This window comes from Aulonocara sp. 'chitande type north' Nkhata Bay, linkage group LG23, assembly GCF_057382095.1.
Source record: "Aulonocara sp. 'chitande type north' Nkhata Bay isolate Kocher_YH1m ecotype deep benthic linkage group LG23, A_spYH_male_GT1.1, whole genome shotgun sequence".
Taxonomy (NCBI): Eukaryota; Metazoa; Chordata; class Actinopteri; order Cichliformes; family Cichlidae; genus Aulonocara; species Aulonocara sp. 'chitande type north' Nkhata Bay.
This window is the reverse complement of record NC_141365.1, coordinates 46109812-46132443: the sequence shown is the minus strand read 5'-3', so window position 1 is coordinate 46132443 and position 22632 is coordinate 46109812. Positions and strand designations below refer to the sequence as shown.

The following is a 22632-nucleotide window of genomic DNA, read 5'->3' as shown; positions in this document are numbered from 1 at the left end:
GAGCCAAGGTGTGAAAGCGGGTGTGGGTCCTAATCAGCCAGGGTTTCGGGTGAGCTCATTGTGAAACCTGGCCCCACCTTATCATGTGATTTCCTGAGGTCAGATGGCCCAGGATGTAAATGGTCTGAGATCCCTTCCCAGACGCCTTAACGCCCAATGAAAAAAACACATCATTTTCTCTCCAGTTACCCTCAGCAGTCCAACAGACCTCCAGCACCAGTAAAACTTTAACCAGAAATTGTTTATGGGACATGTGTCGTTATTTATGTTTGTGGAAATGTGCATTAAATTAAAATAAAGATGCTGGTGTCTGACGTTACTGACTTCCCAATTGTGTGGCTTCTGGTGTGGCCTTCACAATTCAATTTTCAATTCAATTTTATTTGCACAGCGACAAATCACAACAATATAAAGTCGCCTCAAGGCGCTTTATATTGTAAGGCAGACCCTACAATAATACATACAGAGAAAAAGCCCAACAATCATATGACTCCCTATGAGTGAGCAGTCTGGAGACAGTGGGAAGGAAAAACTCCCTTTTAACAGGAAGAAACCTCCAGCAGAACCAGGCTCAGGGAGGGGCGGGGCCATCTGCTGCGACTGGTTGGGATGAGAGAAGGAAGACAGGATAAAGACACGCTGTGGGAGAGAGACAGAGGTTAATAACAGGTATGATTCAATGCAGAGAGCTGCATTAACACACAGTGAGTAGGAAAGGTGACTGAAGAAGAAATACGCATTGCATCATGGGAATCCCTCAGCCACATACACCTGTTGCACTACACAACAAATGCAAGCATGTCAGTTTTATTCATTTTATGCTCATCTTCGTACAAATTTTAAAGGTAATGCAGTCAAAACTTTGTAAGTATCTGAGTGATTGGATGAAGCGGTTTGATGACGTAACACGCTATTTTAGTTTAAAATGCTTATAATGTTATGATAAATGGTAGTTTTGTTGTTACTTTTACAATATTATCCATCCTTCAGTTTCAGCGAACATGACAGTTAGCAGTGTAATAATTCCTCTGTGATAAAGAAAAACTAGCCTGTTTTCTTTTTGTGTGGGAGCTCGCACAGTGTTTCAACTTTACAGCCTTTTAATATGAAAGTCCTGTCAGTACACTTCCTTTTTACATCATTTCACACTTGCCCCGTGAAGGGCAACAGTCTGACATCTGCTTAGCCAGGAGAGCTTCAGCTTGTTTCTTTCCGCACATCTTCCTCTTCACTGTCGGTGGCTCACAGACATGTTAACAAGCATGGACGTATCAAAACTTTGCTTGATTTTGCTGTTACCACTAGCTGTGTCCCATGATGCTGAAGGTAATACAAGGAAACTATTTTCATTATGCATTATTAATATTTTTAAATTTATAACCTCCTTGCTTTTAGTTTAAACTAAACACATTATTATGGGATTAAAAAGATGGTTTAACATTCACAAAATATAGAAACTAAAGTCCTCTCTGACACAGGCTGAATCTTGTATTTACCGTATTTTGCTGTCCCTGTTTACAGAGACTGTTGTGAAGACAGTCAGGAGAGAACACGATGTCACTCGGATTTGCAACAAGGAAAGTCAGACTACTATTGTTTTGATTATCTGTAAGATCAAAAGACAGAGGGACACAGGAGGAGAGTGTCATCTGCTGTATCGACACGGAGAGAACGTTACTCAGGAATGTGACCCCAGGTTCTCAATAACAAAAGAAAATCAGACTGCCTTTCTGGAGCTGACCAGTTTAACACCAGCTGATAGTGGGAACTTCACCTGTGAGTGTACAAACACTGAAGGGACATATATTGTCCATATCAGTGTCACTGTGGAAGGTAAATGCATTTTGGTTTCTTTATTTGACACAGTTATTCAGCACTGTGTTAGCATTGTATTGACCTGCTTATGTGTTTTTTATTCTTGTAATTTGTTCATTTCTTTTCTTCTTATTTTCACTTACAGCAGTTTAAATACTCTCACTGACTCATTTATCAGGTACATCTTTGAACCGAGTTGGACCACCTTCAGCCCTCAAACATGTCTTCATTTTTTGTGGCACAACAAGGCGCTAAAAACATTCCTCAAAGATTCTCAAGACATATTGAAATTACATCATCACACAGTTGCTGCAGATTCGTCAGCTGCTCTTACTTGAAGCAAACTTTCCGTTCCACCACATCCCAAAGGTGCTCTGCTGGATTGAGATCTGGTGACTGCGCAGGCCGTACATGATTTGAGCGCCGTGACATGGTGTGGTATCCTGCTGGAAGCAGCCATCAGACGATGGGTATTTTTTGGGCATAAAGACATGAATGTGGTCAGCAACAACCTTCAGGCAGGCTGTGGTGTTTAAATGATGCTCAGTGGTCACTACAGGGTCCAAAGTTTGCAAAGAAAATCCTTCACAGAGCATTACACCACCAGCAGTCTGAACTGTTAGAAATCAACTCATCGGGCAAGGCATCGTTTTTTTAGTCTTCTGTTGTCCAGACTTGCAAACTGTAGCCTCAGCTTGCTGTTGTTAGAGGACAGCAGTGATATCCAGTGTGGTCCGCTCTGCCTCAAGGTTTGATGTGTAAACAGCATTTTTACCCAGAGAATCACAGCTCACTGGATATTTTCTATTTTTCAGACCATTGTCTGTGAACAGAGATGATTGTGTGGGAAAATCCCAGCAGATCAGCAGTTTGTGAAGCACTGGGACCAGTAACATGTGCCATGTTGCTCTGTTTGAGCATTGATTTGCTGACATTTTATTATTTTATTAACCTTTATTTAACCAGGAAGATGAAGCTGACATGTGATTGACAAATGAAATGAACACTGAAATATTTGTGTTACACCCTGAACAAGTATACCTCATAAAGTGGCCAGTGAATGTATATAAGCAGTTGGACCAATTTCAGTTCGTAGTAATATTCAGAAAAGATGCAAAAGAAGAAGAAGAAGACAAAAGAAAAGAGCACAGTGACAATATTTAAAGCTCTGTGGTTATAAAACTGGGGTTTCATTACTTCACTCAGAGTTTCAGTAGACGTAAACTGTGTTTGATTTGTGTTTTGATTTCCAGGAAATGAAAGTAAATGATTTTACTGACAAATGCATCTTTTCAATGATTTAGACACAAACGAGGCCCACACTTCAGCAGACAAATCTTTTTCCGTTTATCTGCCCGGTGTTGTGATCATCTTTATAACTGGAGTTATCGTGGGATTTATCTACTGGAGGAAAAGTAATGGGTGAGACTATTTTTGCTGCAGTAATTCAAAGATGATATAGATGTAGAGAAAGTAAAAGGAAACATCACATTTCAATAAATGAGAATTCGGTGTGTGTTAAACATCATGTCTAGAATGAACACTTTTTATCCTTCCAAAAATAATTATCATTATTAAGAGAGAAGATAATATAAATGTAGATGTTCTTACTTGATTTTTCTCTGTTTGAATGTGAATAGTGTTACACTAATGCTGACATCCTTTCTTATTAACATGGCTGCTTAAGGTCAGGAACATCTGGAGTGTCTGTACCTGAAAATCCCAACGGTTTGGTGAGCAATTTATTGCTACGATCTACAGCAGCTAGTTAAAAGTTTGCCAGTAAACATAAAACATGTACATTTATTTTTTAGGATGTTACTTATATAGATAATTACAGATTAGTGTTATAATACTATTAGTGCCAACTTCAGTGTCCTTTATTTTGTGAAGAAGCTCTTACAGAAATGAGCAGAAACATTAAATAATCCAGGCAACAGATGGAGAGATTTAAAGATCAATAGAGTGTGTGGGTAGACCGGGTTGAACTTGATTAATACCTAAAATATTTCACTTTTCTAAAGGATGACGATGAGCCAGATCAGCCCTATACAAACCTTCAGCAGCCATCGAGTGATTCCTACCAGACTCTCATCTCAGTGAACCATCAACACGACAACAAGACACGCTCAGCAAGAAGCACAGGAACTGTGGGAGTGGATAATAAAGCTCTATGAAACATTTTAAAGTATATAACACTTTAGGTGACATACTAATATAATAATATTCATATATTATAATAAACGTCCATCTTTTCACACTGGATAGTTGTTTCCCAGTAATGGAGACCATTCAGTCATAATACTCCAACTCAGGCTCTCAGATTTAATACAATACAAACACAATAAACTGTGGCAAACATGACTCTTTGTATCAGACTAGTTTTGTTTTTTAACAAACATCTCATCATAATTTGAACACAATGTCCATCCAGATAAACAGAGAGATCAGTCTGGCTTAAACAATGTTGGTGGTTTACCTTCTACTGTCCTTCCACTTTTATGCACTTCTATTTTAGACATAGTAAAAGTTTCAGTGTAGACACAAGAGGTGAAATAAGGAGGGTGCAAGTCTTCCTGCTTTCACTATAGTCTACCTCACACTGTCAGCCACAGTTACTTCCTCACCAGCATGACTGCACGGAAACTCTGCTTTCTCCTGCTTCTGCTTGTGGTTTTTAGCAGTGAAGGTAAATATATATAATTAAAAAAGAAAAGCTGTAAAGCCAGGTGTTTAAGAAGAAAGCTTTAGTTAGGTTAGTGAAATAATATATGTGATTGATTTTCCCACAACAACAAATATATAGAAACTATAATCCTGATTTTGTTTCATTTTAACTGGAACAATTTATAGAGACTCTTGTGAAGACAATTGGAAAGAAACCCGATTCCACTCAAATATGCAGCAAAACAACTCTGAATATTACTGTGATGATACTGTGTGAGATCAGCACAGAGAGGAGCCGAGGAGAACAGCGTCGTCTGCTCTATCGTTACGACCGAGGCTTTATTCATGGCTGTGACTCCAGGTTCACACTGATCAAAGAAAATGAGACTGTGTTTCTCCACCTGCTCAACTTAACATCTGAAGACAGTGGGAACTACACCTGTGAGTGTGGATTTCGTGGTGGATTGTATGTTCTCCATCTCAGTGTGACTGTGAGAGGTAAAAACATTTTCTATTCATACCCACACCGCAGATTCAAGGTGGATGTTTGGAACTGCGTTAACACTTTCTTTTCTGTCATACATGGTTTGAGGTCGTCATTCCCGCCTGCAGCGGATTAATGAAAGGTTTCAGTCAGGAGATGAACATCTGGAATGTTTTTAAGCTGTTCTTCTGGCTAATTTGTTTAAAATTTCATTATAAAACTGCTCCAATCACAACTTTGGTGTTATTTCATCAGTGAAATGTTTGAATGATGCAATTGTAACTCTAATGTAATGAAAAGATAAACATGTTTTCCACTTTAATATAACAGGTTAATGCAAATTTCGTGACTTTTCATGTTTTCAAAATGAAGTTTTTTTGTGTGTGTGTGGCAACATTCAACAGACGATGGAGATTCTTCTGGCATGAAGTTCATGGCTACAGTTCCCATCATTTCTGCTGCTGCTTCACTCATCAGTGTGGCTGTGATAACCTGTGGTTACAGCCTGAGGAGAAATCCTCGCAGGTGAAAACTTTTACTGACGCACTTAAACTCATGAAATGACCCTTTGAAATCACTTGAGCACATTACTGCATACAGCAGCCACTGTGCTGTTCAAAGTATCTCATAGGTTCTTTTAAAACACCACACATTAGTTGTAGACATAGCTAGTCTTGTTTTTGAGGTATTTTTCACCCCATGACCTCTGATGTTTTTATCCTAACAGAGAAAACAGATCAGGTCTAACTAACTTAACAGGATCTGAAACTCGCCAGATGTTTGTGAGTTTTCCATAGTTCTGTTTTACACTTAATTGTGCCGAGGCTGCAGTGCATTATGTCTGTGTTTTAAGCTGCACTTTAATTAAATGTAAATGACAGTGTAAATTGTTGTGTAGGACAAAGAGGACCGCTACATGAGCCTTCATCGGCAAAACATCGATGTCTACCAAACTATCTCCTCCGGTCGCCTTCATCATGATGCTGAGGCCACTGCATGTCACAGTCATGTACAATAATAATCAGAGATGGAGTTTTTACCCTGACTACGTGATCTATAAAACTATGATGCTAGACATGCTATCTATAAAAGACACTGACATTTTAACTTGCCAGCATCATGTGTACTGTTAGTTTGTTTTGCACTGAAAAAAGAGAAAAATATTAACGTCCAGTAAAACTTGTAATGATGTTGTGAATGAATTGCCTGAATTCATGGCTTTTAACACCATTTAATTTCTGTTTTTTATCTGGTTTGAACGTTGAAAATCCTGCCACTTGGCTCTGTGGCCTCTGCCACCATTATGGTTTTTGCTATACTGGTCCACTTGATAGTCATATTTGATTATGATTTTACTTTATTTTGAGTCATTAGAATCAGAACGGGGGTCAGGAAAGAAGAAAAAAGATAAGCTGGGGAGAAAGTTAACAGAAGAAGAGGGAAAAATAGAGAAGAAGAGAAATAGATGGAGAGGAAGAGAGAAAAAATACTGAAAATCTATTTCATCATCTGCTGAAAAACACAAGGAAAAACCAACACAGTGGGGAACCCACAGCAACAACCAATAATATGCAGTAAGTAGGCTAGTAAGTAGTAGTAAATAATAGATATTAAATGTTACTGAGCAGTAAATGGGCCCAGAGGGCCGAGACCTGAGGGCACCCCACCCGCAGCACAGGCCCAACAGAGCCAGGGGGCCGGGCCCCACCGAGCAGCCGCCCAGAGTGAGCCACTAAACACAGAGAACCACTAATGCACTGTGGGTGGGGGCACCAGCTACTGGCAGGAAGTGTGGTGGGGGGAAATAATACGTGACTATTTTTATGTGGAGTGGAATTAAACTGCCATAGAATATGCTTGTGGTGGATTTGACTCAACACAAGCGTATTGTCAAAGTGTTCTTTGGCATGCATCGAGACAGTTTCTCAGATACTGAAGTGACTTGAGCAGAGCCAGTTAAAGCCTACTGTGCTTGAGTGGGCAGCTCAAGTTTCCACGTGGAAGGTTTAGTGAGACAAAGACAGGAAGTTAAAGCTGCTGACTAATAATCTGCAGGTTCCTGATTTGAGTCTCTGTTAAGAGGATGGTGTCTCTGAGATAATTGCTTTTGTGCATCGATAAATAAACAGGGAAATAAATGAATAGAAAAAAGCATCCGAGCGGATGTGCACCGACGGTGTGCCCACTGGTCTTAAAGTGCCTTTGCGCCCCTTACCATTTATGGAGGTCCCATTTGGGCACATTGGCATGGACCTATAGTGTACATGGATATTGCTTTGTATTAGTTCTGGTATATTATACATCACAATAACATGATGCAGTGCTGCTGTGCACCATTTCTGCAAAGAGTGTGGTGCAAGCAAGGAAGATAAGATAACTCTTGCACAGTCATACCTAGTGCAATAATACAACAAAATTGGAAACTGTCCCACCATAACACAATCATTTAGATACAATATTGGACTTTGTTTACATGTAACTGCACAAATAGAATTTAGAAATGTAATTATTGACAAGAGTGAACAACCACTTATAATGTAATCTACAGCTGTGACCAAACAGCTAGATAGAGAATCAGAAGTGTTGTGTTTTCTACAAAGTTTGCTGTTTCAGTGAGAGTCATATGTCATATCATTTCAAACAGTGGCGATCCAGAAATGTTGTACAAACGAGTAAGACTAACTATAGACTTTAGCCAAAGTTGTTAAGTTAGCTAAAGAGTTGGGATTGTGTGTAAGGCATAAATAAACCTAAAATGCAATGTTTTGGACGTTCTTTGGCACATTTCCCTGCTGTAGGGGTCTCTGCAAGCATACGGGGCTCTGAGAGGGAACAAGATGACAACGAGGAATTCTACTGGAAACAGTCGATCATGTCTGTCAAAGTTGAATTCAGGGCAAACTAGGCTAAATTAGTGTTTTTAGCTAACAGCTACAGTAAGCATAAAAGTGACTGTTGGGCTATTATTTGTTAACTGGGGCGATTTTAGCCCATTTTTGGGGTGCTTTGGTTCATTTTTGGGGTGCTTTGGTTCATTTTTGGGGTGCTTTGGTTTATTTTTGGGTGCTTTGGTTCATTTTTGGGGTGCTTTGGTTCATTTTTGGGGGTGCTTCAGCACTTACTTACTTTTTTTTGACAATATTTCCTGTTTGTGTGACACACTACTAAAAATATAAAAGGCAGAACTTGGTTGAGAGGTAACATTTTAACAACAAAAGTATCCATAATATTTTGTAATATTTTGTAATAATTTATTTGTAATAATTTATTCTGTTTCAGGAGTGTTTTTATGCATCTGTATTATATTATACAAACACATTAAAAGTGAATCTCTGTCCAAAATATGCACTCAGTTTACTTCTTACTCACTGTGAGCATCATTCATTATTCTCCTCCAGTAATTAAGGTTAGGATATGTATTTTTTTTATTCCAATCCATTCTTCTTTGGCAGCATTTAAATAACCTTGATCAGAATTGATGGTTTTGTTACAGACTTCTCAAAAAAGTGTTTTGCTTTTCTTTCACAAATGTGGGATTAAATTGTTAAAAAGTACAAAACAGTGATGTCATGTTTTGTGACGAGGACCCAGGCACAGAGAGACTTGATGGATTTAAGAATCTTTTGATTTAATAAAGAAATTTGCAGACTTGCACAGAGATGGTAAAATTATGATGACTGATAAAGGAGGCGAAGACAACAGACGATGAGGACAGGGAGGATGCAGGGACCGACAGAGACGGGGAAGAAGTCTCATTGTGACGAGTAAAGTGTATCTTGGCTGGCTGGGCAGCTCTCTGGGTGCTCAGCCCCCCGAAGCTCTGATCCTAGAATCGCTCCTGAATTGTGTTAATACAGTATGTCAACATGAAAGCATAACTGTACAGGGTGGGCCAGTTATATGGATACACCGTAATAACATAGGAATGGTTGGTGATGTTAAAGTCCTGTTTGTGGCACATTAGTATATGTGAGGGGGCAAACTCCTCAAGTTGGGTGGTGACCATGGTGGCCATTTAGAAGTCGGCCATCTGATACCAAATGATACCAAAGAAGGCAAAGTAAATAATTTTTAAAAGTAAATGTAGAGGAAACATCAAAAGTTGTCACGGCTGGGGCAGCAGTCGTGTGGTGGAGTGAATGAGGACCAAGATGCAGACGGCGGTGGAGATGCGAGTGGAGATTTATTTACAGTGAAAATAACAAAGGTGAGGGAAGAAGCGAACATCAACCTAAACTGGGACAAACTAACAGACAAAGCAGAAAACATGAGGGCAGCAGGGAAACACAGAGATGACACGAAGAAGGCAGAGAGACGTGGAGAAACACCGATGGACACGGAGACTTTTCACCTGTTCCTTTTGTTTGAAGTGGCCGAACTTGGCCACAGTAGGACGTGGTCTCCCGGTCACAGCCCGCATGGGGCCGATGCGATGCACTCTATCAAAGGCGATGTTCTTCACCGTGTCCTCCAGCAGCTTCAGGTGGGTTTTGATGAAGGTTTTGCACTCTGAGCCTTCTTCATCACAAGATCCTGGAAGCACTGATCAATGTAATCTTGGAGAGCCTCTAAACTCTCCCCGTTGTTCTCCAGGGTGTTGGAGATGATTTAGACAAATATTGTTAGTTAGAAGACTATTGATAAGTGTATTTGGTAATACTGAAGCTTAAAGGAATTTGTTCAATTCTAAACTACCGTTCGCTTTAATTTTCCGCCAAAATCTCCGGCGTCTGACGTCAGTTACAACATGAGTCGCTTACCTCTGTCACTCTGAAGTCACATTGAGTTTTCCTCACTGACTGTTTTAGACAGGATTGTGGGAGCAACACAAAAAGCAGCTTCAGCTGGAAACACACAGTTTAGTGTCTTTGCTGCTCGCTTTAAGTCACAATAAACAGGAAACTCATTGTGTCTCATGTCAGAATCACTCATATACAGGACAGGAAGAGGCGGAGCTTATTTCCTGCAGGGAGAGGTTAGCAATCTGTGTCTTTCTCATTTCTGACTCCTAAAGAGCTGAAAAACACAGGCTGTTATTGGCTGGCTGACACTGGGATTAATGTCCTTGAAGCCAGCAGTCTTTAATGTCCAGGTTCAGAACGGGCAGGTGAAAAACAGTCCTTTATGTCCTCTGATGTTCAATAAACTGTCCTGATTACTGAGGGAGCAGAGAAAGTGTCTCCATCACTCACCACAGCTGGATGCTCTGAAATCCTGGAATCCAGCTGTGGAGAGGAGCGCCGGCGGCGTGGACGCAGTTTAGTAATCAGGGAACGGGAGACAGGAGGGAAACACAGCTGGGACCACAGCTGGGACACACGAGACAGGAAACAGTAACACAGGACTGTCAAAGTAAAACAGGAAATATAACACAGAGTCCAAAGTAAGGAGACGTGGGACACAGTGAAGACACAGAAACAGAAACCAGAACTATAATCACAAAACAAACTCAGAAACATAAAGAGTGAATCAGCTGATTCAGTGTTTGTGACAAAAACATGGATCCTGGTTAATAACTTTTATTTGTTTGTTTCTGTATTATTTTGTGTATCGTTCTTATGAGCTGTTGTTTTTTCAGTGAAATATTATTTCATTGTTTTAAGCTTTTTGTTGACTTTGAAGTGCTTAAGTTGATATTTTTGAACATTTAATTTGTTCGATTATTGTCGAGTCGATAAAACTGTCAAACGCACAGCTGCTTCCAGCATGGCCGGAGGAGAGGTGGCCGAGCAGATGCACAACACACACAGCTCACAGGTTTGCATTTCTAGATATTGCAGATGTTGCAGAAATTGAGAGTAAAGAACTCAGAGATCCAGCGCTGTCTCCTGCCCCTTATTTATACACCACAACACAACGACAGGCGTAACTCACACAAACGGGTAACATGAGGCTCAGATGCTTTGGACGTGTTCACATATACTGGACACAGAATGATGAAGATGGAGCTGCAGGAAGGAGGAAAAGAGGAAAAACACAGAAAAGATTCACAGATGTGGTGAAAAAGGACACGACAGCTTCTGTTTGTTAGTTTGGTTTTTCTTTATTTGGTAAAGATTCAGAAATAAAGAGAAGATCACATGTTTGAATATTATATTAACGTTCTGTAATTACAACAAGTTGTAAAATCTTTCCAGAGTGAGACAGAGACTGTGCAGAGACTGTAGAAGGACAGAGCAGCAGCAGAGCAGTCCAGATACACTGATGATCCTCTGTCAGATCCAGAGGGACACACAGGGCTGATGCTGGACTCTACATTGTGTCTGACAGTGGAGCTGTTCTCAGAGCAGTTCACTCTGCAGCACTGACAGTCATCTGCACTTCATTCCTCTGTCAGTCACTGCTGGATGAAGCTCTCCTCTCCACCTCCCAGTAACATGGCCCAGTCAGAGCGTCTCTACACACAAGCTGCTGCTGCTTCAACCTCTCTGGATCATCAGGACACAGCTGCTCCTCTCTCAGCACACACACCGTCCTGTTTACCATCATCAGCTCCACCTGCAGAGAGAAGGAGGAAGAGCAGAGGAGATAAACGAGTGTTTCCAGAGACTCTTCATCAGCTGTCAGTCAGTGATGCAGCACATCCAGTATAAAGAGCAGCAGGGACGTCAGTGCTGGGACTGTACTAGGACTCATTGTTGCTTCACTTTTTCTAATCTTTGGATTTTTATTGAAGTTGCTGAAAATGTTTTTCCCTCCTAGTTTGAGTTTGGACTTTCATTCATTAGAAGAACCTTGGTGTGTCCACTCTGAGCTCTGTAGGAACCCCAACAACAAGCCCAACAATCCAGATGGACGGTTCCAGCTGTTAACTGGAGGAATTCCATCCAAACATCTGCTCTCACTAAATTCTTCCTCACCTACAGACTGTGTTCTTCACTGCTTTAAACTTGGAAATCAATGCAGTCATTGGTCTGCGTGCTGCTTTGTTCAGAGAGCTGATTGGCTGTTGACAGTGTTTGATCAGAGCGTGTCAGCCGTTACTATGGTGACCATAAAGGTGAGAAACAGGAAGTGTTTGTGTCCAATCCTGAAGCCTGTCACCGTTCTCCTCTCACAGCTTCACTGAGAAGCTGCAGCTTTACAGGAAACACTGGATCTTTGTTTCATACTGACTGTGTTTAGTACAATACTGCTGACAGCACCACCCACTCACTCCATCACTCTACTTACAGCAGAGTCTCCAGTCTGTAGTCTGGACTCTGCTGAAGATCAGACAGCTGCTTCACATCTGGATCCTTCAGGTTGTTTCCCCACAGCTCCAGCTCTCTCAGATGGGAGGGGTTGGACTTCAGTGCTGCTGCCAGATAATCACAGCTGATCTTTGACAAACCACAGTCCATCAATCTGTATAAAGAATGAAAGATGTAAGTTTATTAGACAAAGTGCTTGAAATCATTCAGTGTTTCATCATCTGTTCAGAGCTGAAGAAGGTTCAGAATGTAGAAGTTTAGAAAATGGAAACTCCAAACAGCTGAAGCCAACAGGAAGCAGCTTCAAACAGGAAACTGTGCAGAGTTTCAGACTATATGTCCTGATGCAGCCAGTTGGATTTTGGAGATTTGAATCTCTGTTCTGTGACTAAGTCCTTGAATCATTTCTTCCAGTTGGTCCAACAAGACAGACTAAGTATTGGACATGTGTTGTGGCTCCATCAGGGGAGCTTCTAAATGTGATGTGATGGCCCCTCTGGGTCTGTCAGGTCACAGCACTGAAGAGAGCTCAAACTGGGCACACAGCTGTTCCAGTCTGGACCAAAGACTCTATACTGGGACTGAGGGACTGCTTTGACTGCACCCACTGGGACTTTTGAAAGGCTCATGTTCTCACTTAGATCATCGATTTCTACTGACATTTCTTTCTGGGAAAAATGGGGATTACTTTGGAAACAGGAAGTATTTTCCCCAATAAGCAGCCCTGGATTAGTAAATCACTCCAACATGTTCTCAGGCAGAAGAAGCTGTCTTGTTATGAGGGAGAGAAGAAAAAGATTGAGGCACAGAAACCTGTTGAAAGAGAGATAAAGCAGCTAAAATCAGGTGTAAAAGTAAAGCAGAGGATGAGCTGAATAAAGGACACTCAAGGCTGGCTTGGAAAGGAATGAAGTCCATGGTGGGGATGCAGAACAAGGAGCAAAGATGAATGTGATGCTGAATCAGCAGAAGACTTGGACTCATTTGATTCCAGCTTTGATATCATTGATTTCAATGAAGAGCTTTGTGATTGTAGCAAAGGGCTGGTAGCTCTGAGAGTCCCACTGATGAGGTGTTTTTGTGTGGAAATCTCTTAGTGGGACCAAAGAGAGAAAAAGCCCTGGTCCTGATGCTGTGGGAGGGAAATGATTGAAGTGTGCTGTGAGGAACTGACTGGGAGATTTTCACACATTTTCCAGTCCTCCTTGGAACAACAGGAAGTTCCCAGCATATGGAAACAAAGGTTAAGTGTCCTATGGCACTCAGTGATGATGGTGCTGTGGCCCCACCACCTCCACCTCTTTGTAAAGGAACTAACTGTAATCTGAAGCTTCAAATGGAACTAAGACTTCCTCCACTAGGTGGCAGTGTCTGATGAGAAAGTGTTAGTGGAGCTGGCCTGGAGTCAGAAACAGGAAGATGCAGGATTTGGGCTGAAATGGGCAAAAGTGGTTAGCACTAGTGCCTTAGAGCAAGAAGGTTGTAGGTTGAAGCTTGTTGGTCAGCTGGGCCTTTCTGTGGAGGTTGGATGTTCTCCCACAGTCCAATGAAATGCTGCTTAGGTTCATTGGTGCTTCTACATTGGCTGTAGGTGTGGATGTGAGGGAGTGCTTCTCTGTCGCTCTCTGTTGGCCCTGTGATGGACTGCTCACCTGTGCAGGTGGACCACGCCTCTTGCCCTATGACAGCTAGGGCACAGGCTGCAGCCCTGTGAGCCTAAGCTGAATAAACAGTTAGCAAAAATGATCCATAGATGGCCTGAAATCCCCCAGTTAGCAGTTTGGTAGATAGCTATGACATGCTAATCCCATCCAGCAGCTGTATTCTACCTGTAAGCTGATCCCTGCTGAGCCAAAGCACTTTTTCATATACAAATTACAACCTTTAATAGAAACCTATTGGTCAGCATCTTATTAGCCTGCTGTTAGCTTCATTCCACAGAAAACTGAGAGAAACTAACAGAGTTGATAAAGAATAAAGAGAAATGTGCTGATTTAAAGCCTTTGAAGTGCTTCAGATGATCTCTGTCCACTTCTGTCCACTCATTCATTCATGTAAGCTTTCTAATGCAGCTTTGATCTTCACAGTCTGCTTGATGAAACTCATTCTAACCCTGAATGTCAGAGTGTTCCTCCTTCTCTTTCCCATCATTCATGCTGGCAGTGGAGGAGATTTGGATGTTGGACTGTGTTTTGGATGATGTGTGTATGTTTGTGTTGGACTGCTGTCTGTAAAGCAAACGCACATTTTGCTTTGGATTTCAGTGTCAGACAGACTTTAAGGTGCAATGAAGAGTTTGAGAGTTTCACAGTGAATTTTCCAGTGGAGGATTTTTCTTCTTCTTTGAAGGTTTGAAATGTGAACATTGTTCTGCTGCAGTCAATGGACTAAACCAGAGAAGAAGAAAACAGACTTTACCATGAAGATCCTCAGTGTGGATCAGTATAATATCAGCCTGATGTCTGCAGTTTAGTGTCAGCACAACTTTCACATCATATTCATCTCAGCACAACTAAAACATGCTGACTGACCCCAGAGTTTCAAGTTTACATCCTGGACTCTCCAGGAAACCACACAGATGCTTCACTCCTGGATCCTGCAGCTTGTTGTTGTTGAACAGGTTCAGCTCTCTCAGATGGGAGGGGTTGGACTTCAGTGCTGCTGCCAGATAATCACAGCTGATCTCTGACAAACCACAGCTCCTCAATCTGTATAAAGAATGAAAGATGTAAGTTTATTAGACAAAGTGCTTGAAATCATTCAGTGTTTCATCATCTGTTCAGAGCTGAAGAAGGTTCAGAATGTAGAAGTTTAGAAAATGGAAACTCCAAACAGCTGAAGCCAACAGGAAGCAGCTTCAAACAAACACAACAAGAGAAAAAACTCTGAATGTTTCACATTAAAGTCGTACATTTCTCATAAAAACAGGACAAAGACTTGAAAAAGTCGTGTTTTTCCTTCCAGGAACCACATGGCTTCACTTTTAAAGGTGAAGTGTGACAGAAATGGACATATTTGAAGTCCAACACCTTTTTCCAGTCACATTATTAAAGCAGACAAACTACAAGCTCATTTTCATTCCAACAAGTCATCTTCTGACCTGGACTAACAACACTGGTCTCTATGTGCAGCTGGCTGTGAGACCAGTGCTCAGGGAGCGTCTACAAAGTGCAACACTGAAAGAACATCACACACTCATTTGCTTCCAGCACTTTCACACAAACATCTACTGTCATTATTGTCACCAAACTCTGTGGATCCTTTATTGCAAATTCAAATGGGATCAAATGGTCAGACAAAAGAGGGTTATGAGGAAATATGATGAAATGTTGTGTATTAGCAGCAACTTATTGAATCATTTTCCTCAGAAACCAAACAAAATGATTGACAAACATGTTTTTACAAACTCAGTGTTGGACTTGGATCAGCAGGATAAGCTGATGTTTAAAGGCATTTGAGTCTCGCTGTATGAGAGTCCAGTTCTTACTCAATATTTATGGATGATGTTCTTTCAGTGTTGCACTTTGTAGACGCTCCCTGAGCCTCACAGCCAGCTGCACATGGACCAGCTGACATTACCCAGCATTAGAGGCGGCTGTAAAAAATTCATGTTCCCATTTAAATGGTTTTAATTTGAATAAAACGATGTTGATTCATTCAATCCTGAATCGATGTTTAATATAAATGTATTTTGCCAGAATCTCAGGTTAAAGCTCACAAACTATTTCAACAAGCAGCAAACAGCTAAAACAGTAAATGAGAGCAGCTAAACACACAAAGATGGAAACACAGAGCGTGGATCGTTCACTCGACGGCACGTACACGGACACGCCGTCGGGGCTGAAAGTGGACAGCTCACAGATCCTGAAGCTGCAGGTTTCATCTGTCTCCAACCAAAACTGAGTGAAGCAGCAGCAAAAGAAGATCCAAACTCTGCTTCACGTTTGATCAATATGCTCATGAATTCTCTCTGACTTTGGCTGTTCCTGCCTGCACAGCTCTCTCTCTCTCAGTGTACTCCAAGAACAGCTTCAAACATCTGTTTCTGCATCATTCACTGTTTATTAGCCACCAGTCTGCTGTTGTGTTCAGTGCTGTCGGCCTCTGACAGTAAAGCCTCATTTCTGCTGTTCCATGGAAACTTTTTAAAATGATGACAGATTACAAACTCTCAGCTGTGTCTGTAATCAAACCTCTGTAACTTTGCTTCACTTCAGCAGCATCAGCTCATGTTCACATGTTGATTCATGGTTTGCTTCAGTTTTTGATCGACTGCAGAATATTTTGAAGGTTATCTGCTATAAAAAGCCAGAAGAGGAAAATCTGCTGCATGTGTTTCTCTTTGATCCTCAGTGACTTTGACACAAAGGCCTCTGCTGTGATGATCACACCTCTGATCAAGTCTCACAGTGTCACAACTGATAAATGATCAGAGTTAGAATATTTCTGACTGTCTGCTGTGTGCCGTGACCTTTGACCTGCTAAAGACAGTCAGCTGTGGATTATTCATTGTTGTGTCTGATACTTAGAACTGTGAGGAAGAAGCTACACAGTTAATCAGGGTCCCCTCTCTCTGAATCAGGAAAGGTGGGCAGGCCGCGTGTGGGCCGCGGGCCATACGTTGAGTATCACTGTTTGAAATGTGAACATTGTTCTGCTGCAGTCAATGGACTAAACCAGAGAAGAAGAAAACAGACTTTACCATGAAGATCCTCAGTGTGGATCAGTATAATATCAGCCTGATGTCTGCAGTTTAGTGTCAGCACAACTTTCACATCATATTCATCTCAGCACAACTAAAACATGCTGACCTCAGAGTTTCAAGTTTACATCCTGGACTCTCCAGGAAACCACACAGATGCTTCACTCCTGGATCCTGCAGGTTGTTCTTACTCAGGTCCAGCTGTCTCAGATGGGAGGGGTTGGACTTCAGTGCTGCTGCCAGATAATCACAGCTGATCTCTGACAAACCACAGCTCCACAATCTGTATAAAGAATGAAAGATGTAAGTTTATTAGACAAAGTGCTTGAAATCATTCAGTGTTTCATCATCTGTTCAGAGCTGAAGAAGGTTCAGAATGTAGAAGTTTAGAAAATGGAAACTCCAAACAGCTGAAGCCAACAGGAAGCAGCTTCAAACAAACAGAACAAGAGAAAAAACTCTGAATGTTTCACATTAAAGTCGTACATTTCTCATAAAAACAGGACAAAGACTTGAAAAAGTCGTGTTTTTCCTTCCAGGAACCACATGGCTTCACTTTTAAAGGTGAAGTGTGACAGAAATGGACATATTTGAAGTCCAACACCTTTTTCCAGTCACATTATTAAAGCAGACAAACTACAAGCTCATTTTCATTGCAACAAGTCATCTTCTGACCTGGACTAACAACACTGGTCTCTATGTGCAGCTGGCTGTGAGACCAGTGCTCAGGGAGCGTCTACAAAGTGCAACACTGAAAGAACATCACACACTCATTTGCTTCCAGCACTTTCACACAAACATCTACTGTCATTATTGTCACCAAACTCTGTGGATCCTTTATTGCAAATTCAAATGGGATCAAATGGTCAGACAAAAGAGGCTTATGAGGAAATATGATGAAATGTTGTGTATTAGCAGCAAGTTATTGAATCTTTTTCCTCAGAAACCAAACAAAATGATTGACAAACATGTTTTTACAAACTCAGTGTTGGACTTGGATCAGCAGGATAAGCTGATGTTTAAAGGCATTTGAGTCTCGCTGTATGAGAGTCCAGTTCTTACTCAATATTTATGGATGATGTTCTTTCAGTGTTGCACTTTGTTTGGCACAAAATGAAATTATTTGGCCTCTCAGATGCTTTTAGAGATTCCCAAATGACTGATGATGACATCTCTGGGGTCTGATTGATAGAAAAAAAATCTCTTTGAGACCTTTTGTAACTGACAAACTCTTCATCTGGTAACAACACTGAGTTGAATCTCCATGGCTGATAGTTGGAGCAGGCATCAGGAATACACATTGAAAAAACAAGAGGAGAAATCACCAGAGTCTTATAATCACATTCTGTAACTAAAGGGAGACGTTTTTCTATACAAATATATGTTTTATGGACATTAGAAAAAAAAAGAGTATTGACGTGAAGCAGGATTATGAAATCTCCATACATCAGCCAGCCCATAATGATCAAGAAAGCTCTGAATGACGCATGCTGAGTTTGGACTAAGTGTACTTTTGTGTGAACTGTGGTCCATAGCAGATAATGAGCAGTTTAGGTCTCCCTCAAAGATGATATTGTGTGATGACATATTGGGGAGCCGCGCAAAGACATTAGTGAAAAATCTGTGATCGTCCCAATTAGAGGCGTAGATATTTGCTAAGATCAAAGGAAAACCATAAACTATATTTTCTGCACTTAAAATCCTGTAATTTTCTCATAAATCGACAGTGCGGCTTATGGATGAATTCTGGTTGTGCTTACTGACCTCGAACCGATTTTATGTGCTACACGGCGCTCAGAAACCTTTCAAAAGATGTTTTGGTACGACTTTGCTCAGCTACGAGGCCGCACCGCTTGATGGATTGTTGGAGCATTACAGCTACGAGGAGCCTCGCGGAGTGATACGTACTCTGCTTCAACGTAATATTACTGTATTGAGTGTGTATAAGGACCATAAATGGCACCTGTAAGAGACACGGTTACAAAGAGGGTTTCAAACTCCAGGCTGTCAGTCACGCAGTAGAACCTGGGAACAGAGCAGCTGCTTGTTATTATGCTCAGCGTCTGTTTACATTTTGACTGCACGATTGTGAGCTTTTTGTTATGCACAAACACAACATTGTTTTCTTTTATTTATGGAGGATTATTATTTAATAAATGCTGATCATTTATTCCTGAGTAATTGTTTCATGTACATCTACGCTGTATGTTAATAAATGTGCCTGTGTGAGATTTGGGACACAGCTTTGACTAAGAACTCTCTTTTTGTTCGAACTTTCTGGCTTTAAAAATATCGAGATATATATCGTATATCGCCATCCAGCTAAAGAATATCGAGATATGAACTTTGGGTCATATCGCCCAGTCGTAATATTGCAATAGGTTGTCCATTAAACTCAAGCGGGGCTTGGGCCCTGGCACGGCGTAGCCACACAATCCTGGTAGTAGTGACGCTCGGCTATGACGGCGTGCGGGTTACCAGCTGGCTTTCTCAGGATAGGGCTCCTGTGTGAGCGGTCGACAATAACGTCTTTATCCATACCCAGCACTTCACGTAGTAGCACGGATACGGCCGTGGAGGAGCTCGAGTCCAGGCCCTCTGGGATCCCTATGATGTGGATGTTAGCTCTTCGCTTCCTGCCTTCATCACATTTATCCTTCAGGTCAGACAGCTCCTCCTTCATACTCTCTACTGTAGACTGCAGGGTGGTCACCTCATCGCTCCACATTGACAGCCCATCCTCAGCTTCTTTCACTCTAACCTTTACTCCATCAACTTCGCCGCACGTCGCCGCCATGCTGTTAGCGATCTCATTTCTCAGTCCTTGCACGTCAGCCCTTATATTGTCAAAATCTTCTTTCAATGCATTTCTGACTTCTTCTTTTAACAGCGTACTAATGTCCTCTTTAATGGATTGAAGAAGCTCCAGTTTTAGAGCAGTAGGATCCACATCACGCGCGTCTGTTGAGTCTGCTCTTCAGCGGCCGTAGAGCTGGACGCTGCCCTTTGGCCATCATCGATACTCTCGCCCGAGATCGCACCGGGGCTAAAATATTCACCTGCTCAGCTGTTTTTGATCAGTTTGAGCCTGTGTGGTTTGATCAGGTGGAGGAACGATGTGATGCTATAAAGACATCATCTTGTCCAAATGATGTTGTTCCAACACGTGTTTAAAAAGATTTTAAAGGTTGTTGGTTCCGACATCTTAGCGATTTTTAACAGCAGTCTTAGTTCAGGTGTTGTACAGCCTGTTTTAAACATGCTGTTGTACAGCCTGTACTAAAAACCTGATCTGGATCCTCTGTCCGCTCAAATTTCAGGCCTATTTCAAAGCTTCCCTTCCTGTCGAAGATTTTGTAAAAGATTATATTTGTTCAGCTGCAATCTGTTGTAAAGGTTTCAGTCTGGTTTTAAAGCTCTTCACAGCACTGAAACTGCACTTTGGAAAGTTCTTAATGATCTTTTATCAGCCACTGATCAGGAGACTCAGCTGTGCTTTTGGATCTGACTGCTGCCTTGACCACAGCATCTTGACCTCACCATTGGAGCATGGTGGCATCAAGGGCGCTCTATTAGACTGGTTCAGCTCTTTTATTAAATCGCATTATTACATTTGGGGCTTATATTTGACGGCAATTTGAAAAACAGCTGAGCTCAGTTGTACAGCGGTCTTTCTTCAAACTGAGGCTTTTATCTAAGGTGAGATCATTTCTATCTTTTAAAAACCTTGAACGGGCGATCCACGTTTTCATGACGTCCCAGCTGGATTATTGTAACTCCTTATATGTTGGAGTTAGTGGGACCTGCCTGGCAAGACTGCAGCTGGTCCAGAAAGCTGCAGCTCGTCTTCTGACACAAGCTCAAAGACATTTATCGTCCCAACAACCACATATACGCTGGTCCCTCGCTGTAACACAGTTCACCTTTGGCGGCCTCGCTGTTTCGCTGATCTTTTTTGTGCAATTTTGCATGTTTTTGTTTTTTACAGCGCGTTGTGTTCTGCGTCCTGATTGGCTGTAGACCATTGTCAGCCAATCTCGTGCCGTGTCTCCTGTACAGTACAGAATGTGTTCAAATTTACAGCAGTGTGACTCTGCAGTGCTGCACTGTATGTTTGTACGTTTTGTCCCAACAAACAACAATGATGACGAGACGTTTTGCACCTGTGGTAGCAGCCAAAGGCAGAGGAAGATGCTGACCATCATAGTTTCAACAAGGAGGCAAAAAGGTTGTAACTGTCCACAACAAGAACATCGTAAGGATGGAGTCAGCTTTGGCTTTGTGGCTCAGTGACCGCAGGAAAAAGAACATCGTGCTGGACACCAACATTATCTGCAGAAAAACTCAAAAGCTTTATGAAACTTTACCTGACAGCGAGGAGCCCAGGCCATGGACGAGTGCTCCTCACACAGAAGCTCATTTAATGCCAGCAAAGGCTGATTTGACACGTTTCAGAAACACTTTGCTTTCACTCTTTAATAATGAACTTATTTTTCTATGAAGGTTTGAACTTTGTTTAAACAAGAGAGAAAAGTGTGAAAATGTTCATGCCTGTCTGAGAAAAGTGTAGAAAGTGTGCAGTGAGGGTTTAACTGCCTTAAAACTTCTATAATACTTGTAAAACATAAAGCTGCTACTTCATTCTGAGACTTATTTTTAGAACGTAACTCGATAAACGAGCGACCGCAGTACTGTATTGTGTTTATTTTGAAATATCTCAACAGGATCTTCAGATTTATTTTGAAAGCTTTATCTGGAAAACACAAACACATAAGCAGGAAACAAAGAGCGTGATATGAAACGATAGATGTTTTCATATGGTCATCATATATACATCGTTCTATCGAACAGCCCCAGCTCCTGCTGTCAGTCTCTGTAAATCTGCTCTGAAAACACATTTGTATTCACTGGCTTTTAATACAGCATGAGAGTTATTTGATATTTGATGTGTGATATTAATATTAGGAGTTATTTTAATAGTTATCTTGGATTCTTGTACAGCACTGTGGTCAACGCTGCTGCTGTAATTAATGTGCTATAAACACATAAACAATCTGCAGTTAAACATCCAAAACTAAAGATGTGATCGCTGCCTTTAGAAAATGTGCTGATGCACAAGATATCAGCTCCATTAAGGTGGAATGTGGCCGTGTTAGAAACATGTTGGAAGAAGTTTGAAGCTGAAACTGTGAAGCTGAGAGTGAAAGAGCTCCAGCGTCTGTCACAGGAAACTTTCTTATTTCCACACTGATGAAAGCATCAAGCTTTGATTTCCTGCTGCTTTTATTGAGTCACACTGTGAAACTGAGCCACAGCTGAACCAGCATCCCTGTACAGCAGACACTTACAGCGCTTGGCTGCTTCCATTGGACCCTCTGCACAGAGCTTCAGTTTCCTCTTCTGGTCCCAAAGTGCAGAACAACAAGGTTTCAAACAGCTTCGTTCCAGCAGCATCAGCCACAGACATGCATAGAGAATCCTTTGGTTGTGTTGTGTGTTTGCATATCTGCTGTCTGTGTTGCTTTGTGAGGATGGATCATCTCCTGCAGCTCCAGATAAACAAGCTGGACCTGAACCTGGTAGCTTCGCTTAGAAGACACTTGTGACGGGAACGTGTGAGAAGTTTTGTGCAGACAAGTGTGGATTTAGAGTGTGGGACGAGCTCTCCACAGTCTTTGTAGAGATCCACATTCTGCATACTGCCTGTGAGAAGCTGCAGACATTTGTCCTCCAAATCCACTGAGCAGCTGCTCGTGGTGGTATTAGCTTCA

The 22632-nt window shown here is 41.5% G+C and overlaps 2 protein-coding genes across 3 annotated transcripts in view; one reads left to right on the top strand and one right to left on the bottom strand.

Moving 5' to 3' along the window:
* The window catches only part of LOC147302785 (uncharacterized), a 431420-nt gene that overhangs the window by 264907 nt on the left and 143881 nt on the right, over positions 1–22632 (bottom strand). The window contains exon 5 of the mRNA XM_086283599.1: positions 16971–17144. Coding sequence (XP_086139725.1) covers positions 16971–17144 — 174 coding nt within the window. The remainder of the gene's footprint in view (positions 1–16970; positions 17145–22632) is intronic.
* On the top strand, positions 1251–3992 carry LOC147302792 (uncharacterized). 2 transcript variants are annotated; one of them, XM_086284534.1, is made up of 5 exons: positions 1251–1326; positions 1522–1833; positions 3120–3237; positions 3503–3548; positions 3840–3992. In XM_086284534.1, exons 1-5 carry the CDS (start codon positions 1251–1253, stop codon positions 3990–3992), a joined length of 705 nt encoding a protein of 234 aa, XP_086140660.1. The 2 variants fall into 2 exon arrangements, with proteins under 2 accessions (XP_086140660.1, XP_086140659.1); XM_086284533.1 differs by having other exon boundaries at positions 3491–3548.